Here is an 8,883-nt window from a genome sequence, read left to right on the forward strand (position 1 = left end):
CATGTAATTCATTATCATCAGAGGAAACATTAGACTGTTTCAGAAAGATTTAAAAGTTCCTCGTAAAACCTTTAAGATAAGGAATCCAAAATATAGAATCAATGAATAAACAGTAATAAAAGAGAAAACATCCCATCAAAAACAAAGTCAGATAATCAAATAAAAATATGATAAAACACTAACATACAGTGAATTGTAGTTAAATCTTAATATATCTGTCACAGACTTAGTTTTTCTCAAACTTTCTCTCAAACTGCTGCTACAGAATATTGTGTCTGTAGTTTAAAACGTGAGAAATTATAGATCAATTTAAAAAAGTCGTACTGTTTACGTTTCTCCAGAAAAGTCTAGTTTCTGTAATATGGGAGCCTATGGGGCAGTTTTTTGGACTTTCTGTCACTTGGAAGCTCACAGATCCAAATGTGGAGGTCTGTTTGCTTCAGTAGTCACATGTGTGCGACCACGACTAGATTTCCTAAATTTCAATTTAACTAATATGTATGTAGAGTGAAATTTGTGCGAGTGACAGTGATTAACATAAAGAAAATTCTCTTCTGCATTTAGGCTGCCTTCAGTGATGTCACCCAGTCTGACAATTTTGAACATTCCATTTAAATTTCCCATTCATCTTTACATAAAGAACTATAATTTATTTTTTGCATTTTATCCCAAAAATCTGTTTGGCAAAACTCTTGTAAAAGCTGCACGTTTTGATAAAGTACTTAAAATAATAAACAGTGGCAGCCGTACTGACTAGTGAGACAGCAGTAGGACAGGGGCAGAAACTTACACCTTTAATTGTGATTATCTTTACTCTAGCTGCTCTGTTCCACTGCCACACAGACCTTCACTGGTAATATCTTCAGAGGGAGTTCATCTATAGTGTTAAAGTAAGGAAACATCCTCTCAGTGAAAGTGTGTTTGAAGGTGTGTATGCGTTTGTCAGTATCAGGATCAGAGAACAACAGTTTTCCTCTGTTCCAGTCCAGATTCACTCTGATCCTCTGGAGCTTCTTCTCCAATGGGAGAACAATGTCTGGATCTGGTAGTGACCTTGCTGAGTATATACCTTCAAAAAACGCTATTCTCCATAATCCAGACATGTTGTTTCCCTTCCTCTGGACAGACTCTGCTAACACACCCAGTGACCAGTGTGTTTTGTCTCCAACCTGGACGTCCCAGCTGTGAGTCCCTGAGTTAAAGCCCTCAAAGCTCAGGACAGACGCGTAAGGATAAAACCTCTCTGGATTATCAGGAAGCTGCAGTTTCTCTTCTCCTCGTCTCAAACTGGTCAGATCTTCAGACAGGATGAGACTTGAACGAGCAGTGTTTGGGTCCAGAACCAGAGGAGTGTAGGAGACCATGTCCTTCATCTTGTTCCAGATGTTGAAGGTCAGGTTGCCCAGGTGTTTGGCCTCGTCTATCAGAGCTCCTGAGAGCAGCTGTGGATCATCTGGCAGGGGGCGCTGCTGGACTCTGTCCACTGCAGCCTTGTAGTTGAGCAGGAATGAGAGGTCTTCAGCTCTCAGCTGCTCCTCTGTGGCTCTGACTGTGTCTGAAAGAGCTGCTATCTCTCTGCTCAGAGCCTCCATCTTCTCCTTCATCATCTGACTCTTCTGCTCCTCTTCCTCCCACAGTGCAGCCAACCTAACCACCTCTTCCTCTACTAGAAACTGGTGAAGCTTCTTAAACTGATCCTGAATCTGCCTCTCTGTGCGTCGGGCCTGGACCTTTATGTGTTTTGCTGTTTGATCAGACTTCACTTTAACTTGTTCAAAAAGCTTTAACTTCTGCTTTAAGGGCTCCAGAGTTTGCTCTAGTTTCTTCTTGTGTTGTGGCGCAGCTTCATCGATGGGTTTGAATCTGTGACGTCTGTGTTTGACTGAATCTCTGCAGACGCGACAAACTGGCTCCTGTTGGTCCAGACAGAAGAGTTTGAGTTTCTTAGAGTGCAGACTGCAGAGAGCCTCTGAGAAACTCTCATACTTGTTCTTTAAAGCAAAGTCAGGAGGCGAGAGAGGCTCTGAAGCTCTCTGATCTCTCTCCAGTAAGAAGGTCTCACACAGGTTCTTTAAGGCTAAGTTGCGGGGAGGTGAATCCCTTGAAGATCTTCTCTTACAAACTGGACACTCACGTGTTGGTTTCTCTCTCCACCAGTTCTTCAGACAGCCTTTACAGAAGCTGTGGCTACATGACAGAACAACAGGATTTCTAAAGACGTCTTTACAGACCGGACAGCAGAAATTCTCCTCTGACATGGAAGCCATTTTGTCTGTGAGTGCAGCTGAAAACAGAGCAGACAGAAAGTACAGTCAGACGTGGCTCCCTTCCCTCTTCTACAAATTTCTCTGAGATTAACTTTGAGTCAAACTCAACTTCAGTGTGTGGAGTGTCACAGTGTTGTAGGAGCTGAACTCACTCAGAGGAAGTTGTTAGTTTGGTCTGAAGGTGAATCTCCGTGTGTCTTGGTGAGGCTCCTTTCTGACGTCTTTTACTGCTTGTTATGTAAACTGACAGTGTTGATGCAACAACATTAATGTTCAAGGGCAGTTGGAATGATGAGGATCGTATCGGAGGAGTAAAAATATAAAGTAAAATTCTGGGAATATTCTGGGATTGAGGGACCATGAAATCTGGAGGAAAGTCGGTAACGTAGGATATAGTTTGTTTATGTATGTTTGCATAATTAAAATCAGTTTTTCAAACTATGAATTTATAAATGTTTCAATGTACGAGCTTTGGAGACGTTCCTGAACGCATCATGTTCACAGAAAGGGGCAGGGCTGTGCAGAAAGAGGAAAGTAATACTCAGGAAAAATGTCCCGAAAATCCAGATTTAATCTGAAAATATACACCGGCCTGTGTTTTACCCTTTTTTTTCAAGATTATTTTTGCTTTTATTAGATAGGTTGTAGAGACAGAGTTGAAATCGGACAAGTAGGGGAAGATATGCAGAGAACTGACCAATAATAATGACCTGAATAATAATAATAATAATACATTTTATTTGAGGACACCTTTCAGGACACTCAGTCACCTTACATGTCATGAACAAAATAAAATAAAAACTGTTAAAAAGATTCTAAGCATTCCAAGAGATAGTTAGACAGTTAGAGTGTTAGTTATAGAGAGTAGGCCAGTAAGACCAGGTGGTTTTGAGGGAAAGGTGGTGGAGGACTTTGTATATGAGCAGCAGATTGCTGTAATCGTTCCAGTTATGTACAGGGAGCCGTGTAGGTGAATTCCAGTGTTCAGATCGGTTTGTGTGAGTAATGATGCGGGCAGACCAGTATTGCATGGTTGACCGATAGTAGGTGTCTGTGTACTGATGCAGGTAAGGTGGGCGGGGTTTCTCTTACACACACAAACACACACACACACAAACACACACACACACGCTTCAGTGATTTTTAGGACAGAGGGAGAGACATGGCTTGTTGAAAAAGCAGACACACAGGTTTTGCTCATGTTGCCAATACTCAAGGCAAGCCAATGGACACATGCAGGTCTGCGGGCAACACACACTTACAGTTCATATGGAAAGTATTCACAGCGCTTCACTTTCTCCACATTTCGTATGTTACAGCCTGGAATAACGCTGGATTACATTAATTTTTCCCCATCAAAATTCAACACATAATACCCCATAATGAAAACTTAATAAAATGTTGGTTTGAGATTTTTGCAAATTTAATGAAAATTAAAACTGAATTTAAACTGAATTTGAACTCAAAAACGCTGTTCATCACCTGATCAAAACTCAAAATCTGCACCAAAATCTGGATTTCATGTAATTTTTTAATCAGACATTCACACTGTCATGACCTCCATATGGTGAAGGCAAAAAGGTTTTCTGTCTTTGAACATGGCAGGATTGTTGAGCTGCACAATCAAGGCCTCTCACAACATGCCACGCTGCAGAGGTTGGACGCAGTAATACAGTCATTTTATGTTTCTTTAAAGATCCTGAGGCTTAAGGGACTAAAAAGTTCAAGTGGTCGACCCAAAAACAATGCGCTGAGCCGGAGGACCCGAGGTGCAGTCCGTGAAGACCCAGGCCGATCCTCGACCCAAATGAAGACCCTAACTGGTGCTGAGTGAAGCTCAATAACCATCAGACGGCATCTGTGAGAGAAGGGCTTTAAAAACTAAAAAACAGATTCAAAGACCATGTCTCACGCCACAAACCCGCTTTGACTCTTTACAGAACCTCTGGAGCTCCATCAGGTTGGATGGGGAGCGTCGGAGCACAGCCATCTTCAGATCCCTCCAGAGATATTCAATGGGATTCAAGTCTGGGCTCTGGCTGGGCCACTCTAGGACATTCACAGAGTTGTCCTGAAGCCACTCCTTCCATATCTTCTTGGCTGTGTGCTGAGGGTCGTTGTCCTGTTGAAAGATGAACCGTGGCCCTAAACTGAGGTCAAGAGCGCTCTAGAGCAGGTTTTCTTCCATGTCTCTGTACATTGCTGCATTCATCTTTCCCTCAATCCTGACTAGTCTCCCAGTTCCTGCCGCTGAAAAACGTCCCCACAGCATGATGCTACCACCACCATGCTTCACTGTAGGGATGGTATTGGCCAGGTGATGAGCGGTGCCTTTCCAAATCATGTCTAATTTACTGAATCTACCTCAGGTGGACTCGAATTGAGCTGTAGAAACATCTCAAGGTTGATCAGTGGAAACAGAATGGACCTGATTGCAGAGGCTGTGAATACTTATGTACAAGAGATTTTCTTAGTTTTTTATTTTGTATAAATTAGCAAAAATCTCAAACTTTCTTTAAGTTGTCATTATGGGGTATTATGTAGAATTTTGAGGAAACCAAAATTTTATCCAGCATTATTCCAGGCTGTAACATAACGAAAAGTTGTAAAAAGTGAAGCTCTCTTATTACTTTCTGTATTTTTAGCTATGAGCAGCTACCTTCACCTGCACCATGGAACACAGTGTAGAGGGAATTCAAAAGGCATGTATTAATTAATGTTTTAAAAAATGTAAAAGTTAAAGATAAAAACAATATAAACCACAGCTTAGTTAAAGGTGAAGTAAGCGGTTTATTTATGTTAATATAAGTGTTAAATCGCTCTTTATTCATACAGTGATCACTTACATGATGTGCACGTTTCATAAAGCCGATCTCTCAGTCAGCTGCTCTGCAAGCAATCGGCAAATAAACTTATTGGAGGATCCCGAAATTTTTAGCCAATCACAAGAGAGAAGCCTACAAACTGACACCCGTCTCACTCATCGTCTCACTGCCAGTGCGACACATGGGTGAATGTTTATGCACCTACAATGGCGGAGCGGGTAAAAATCCTTCCCAATGTCTGTTTTGATGGTTTTTAATCGTGTTTTATCACACTTATGGATCTGAGATGATGCTAGCTAACTCGCTGCTTGAAGACCGCAGTGCATTAATGTGGTGACGTAGGGACGAGCGAGGGGACTGCTAACTGCAGTAACTGACAGGAAGTTAGCTAAAAGAACCATTCCCCTTACAGCACCTTTAAATACATACATACAGTATGAAAATGCAAAACCATCGTAGGCATGAAAAATAAAAGAAAACTATTCATTTGAGTAATTAACAATTTATTTTAATGTTTGAAAACAACTTCATGGCTCCACACAAACAAGTCCATTTACAAGATCATAAACAATTTAAAATGACACAGAATGTATGAAAGACAAAAGTTAGACAAATCACACAAAAACATCAGACACTAATTAAAATCATTTTACATGTGAAACGGTCGCCAATAGAAACAACAATCCAAATGCCAAACATAACAACAAAAAAGTCAATCAATCATTATCCTGTATTTAACCTATGTGGCAGTTTTTTGGACTTTCTGTCACTTGGAAGCTCACAGATCAAAATATGGAGGTCTGTTTGCTTCAGTAGTCACATGGGTGCGACCAGGACTAGATTTCCTAAATTTCAATCTAACAGATATGCATGTAGCGTGAAATTTGTGCAAGTGACAGTGATTAACAAAAAGAAAATTCTCTTCTGCATTCCATTTAAATTTTCCATACATTTTTCCATTGAGAATCATTTTATTTTCCTGCGTTTTTCCCTCAAAACTGTCTGGCCAAAACTCTTGTAAAGGTTTTGATGTAAGTACTTCAAATAATACACAGTGGCAGCCGCACTGACTAGTGAGACAGCAGTAGGACAGGGGCAGAAACTTACACCTTGTGATTATCTTTACTCTAGCTGCTCTGTTCCACTGTCACACAGACCTTCATTGGTAATATCTTCTGAGGGAGTTCATCCGTAGTGTTAAACCAAGGAAACATCCTCTGAGTGAAAGTGTGTGTGAAGGTGTGTATGTGTGTGTTAGTATCAGCATCAGAGAACGACAGCTTTCCTCTGTTCCAGTCCAGATTCACTCTGATCCTCTGGAACTTCTTCTTCAATGGGAGAACAATGTCTGGATCTGGTGTTGACCGTGAATAGTATTTATCTTTATCGAACCTTATTCCCCATAATCCAGACCGTTTGTCTCCTCTCCTCTCCACACCCATTGGTAAGTACAATGCGAGGGCCATTGTTCTAATAAATCTAGACACATTTGATTCCTTCCTCTGGCCAGACTCTGCTAACACACCCAGTTCCCAGACTGTACTGTCTCCAACCTGGACGTCCCAGCTGTGAGTCCCTGAGTTAAAGCCCTCAGAGCTCAGGACAGAAGCATAATCCTCAATCCTCTCTGGATTATCAGGAAGCTGCTGTTTCTCTCCATATCTCACACTGGTCAGATCTTCAGACAGGATGAGCCATGTACCAGCAGTGTTTGGGTCCAGAACCAGAGGAGTGTAGGAGACCATGTCCTTCATCTTGTTCCAGATGTTGAAGGTCAGGTTGCCCAGGTGTTTGGCCTGGTCTATCAGAGCTCCTGAGAGCAGCTGTGGATCATCTGGCAGGGGACGCTGCTGGACTCTTTCCACTGCAGCCTTGTAGTTGAGCAGGAATGAGACGTCTTCAGCTCTCAGCTGCTCCTCTGTGGCTCTGACTGTGTCTGAAAGAGCTGCTATCTCTCTGCTCAGAGCCTCCATCTTCTCCTTCATCATCTGACTCTTCTGCTCCTCTTCCTCCCACAGTGCAGCCAACCTAACCACCTCTTCCTCTACTAGAAACCGGTGAAGCTTCTTAAACTGATCCTTAATCTGCGTCTCTGTGCATCGGACCTGGACCTTTATGTGTTCTGCTGTTTGATCAGACTTCACTTTAACTTGTTCAAAAAGCTTTAACTTCTCCTTTAAGGGCTCCAGAGTTTTCTCAAGTTTCTTCTTGTGTTGTGGTGCAGCTTCATCGATGGGTTTGAATCTATGGCCGCTGTGTTTCTCTGAATCTCTGCAGACGAGACAAACTGGCTGCTGATGGTCCAGACAGAAGAGTTTGAGTTTCTCAGAGTGCAGACTGCAGAGAGCCTCTGAGAAACTCTCACACTTGTTCTTTAAAGCAAAGTCAGGAGGTGAGAGAGGCTTTGAAGCTTTCTGATCTCTCTCCAGTAAGAAGGTCTCACACAGGTTCTTTAAGGCTAAGTTGCGAGGTGGTTCATCCTTCGAAGATCTTCTCTTACAAACTGGACACTCACGTGTTGGTTTCTCTCTCCACCAGTTCTTCAGACAGCCTTTACAGAAGCTGTGGCTACATGACAGAACAACAGGATCTCTAAAGACGTCTTTACAGACCGGACAGCAGAGATCCTCCTCTGATCTGGAAGCCATTTTGTCTGTGAGTGCAGCTGAAAACAGACCGACAGAAAGTACAGTCAGGCGTGGCTCCCTTCCCTCTTCTACCAACTTCCCTGAGATTAACTTTGAGTCAAACTCACCTTCAGTGTGTGGAGTGTCACAGTGTTGTAGGAGCTGAACTCACTCAGAGGAAGTTGTTAGTTTGGTCTCCGTGTGTCTCTTGCTGAAGTTTTGTCTGTCCTCTTTTTACTGCTGGTTATGTAAACTGATAAGTAGCAGGCACACACACACACAGACACTCACACACACACACACACACACACACACACACACACACACACACACACACACACACACACACACACACACACACACACACACACACAACACACACACACACACACACACACAGCTATTTTAGGACAGAGGGAGAGACATGGACTGTCGCTCATGTTGCCAATAGTCAAGGCAAGCCAATGGACACATTGAGGCCTGTCTGCAACACACACTCACACAAACTTATTTGTTAGCTATGAGCTGCTACCTTCACCTGCACCATGGAACACAGAGTGTAGAGGGAATTAAAAAGGCATGTGTTAAATAAATATTTTCAAAAAATGTAAATGTAAAAGAGATAAAAACTAGATAAACCACATGGTAGTTAAAAACCTACATCAGTATAAAAATGTAGAACCATCATAGGCATGAAAAACCAAAAAACATTTAATTTGAGTAATTAACAATTTATTTTAATGTTTGTAAACAACTTCATGGCTCCACACACAAGTCCATTTACAAGATCATAAACAACAATTTAAAATGACACAGAATGTATGAAAAAGACAAAAGTTAAACAAATCATACAGAAACATCAGACACTTATTAAAATCATTTTACATGTGAAACGGTTGTCAATAGAAACAAAAATCCAAATGCCAAACTTCACAACAACAACAAAGTTTATCAAGCAATATCAATATCCTGTATTTAACCAGGTAGAATTAATTGAGATTAAAAAAATAAGAACAATCCACACAATCACATGAAATTATCAAACACCACATTCAGAATCCAATTATTATAAAATACAAGACCAGGGATAATAATATCGCTTAATAATACATACAAAACATAAACTAAATCATAAATGTTTAAATTGTTTTTATCTCCTCTATT

The 8,883-nt window shown here is 41.3% G+C and overlaps 1 protein-coding gene across 1 annotated transcript; it reads right to left on the reverse strand.

Annotated features, from left to right (window-relative positions):
• Window positions 1–815: 815 nt before the first annotated feature.
• On the reverse strand, window positions 816–7,740 carry LOC307257507 (uncharacterized protein; the record flags this gene model as incomplete). Its single annotated transcript, XM_080036769.1, has 4 exons — window positions 816–2,284; window positions 4,206–4,389; window positions 4,927–4,932; window positions 6,250–7,740. The coding sequence occupies 4 exons, from the start codon at window positions 7,738–7,740 to the stop codon at window positions 816–818; spliced, it is 3,150 nt and encodes a 1,049-aa protein (XP_079892895.1).
• Window positions 7,741–8,883: the final 1,143 nt, after the last annotated feature.

Source organism: Ammodytes marinus (genome assembly GCF_949987685.1).
Source record: "Ammodytes marinus genome assembly, chromosome: 11".
Taxonomy (NCBI): domain Eukaryota; kingdom Metazoa; phylum Chordata; class Actinopteri; order Uranoscopiformes; family Ammodytidae; genus Ammodytes; species Ammodytes marinus.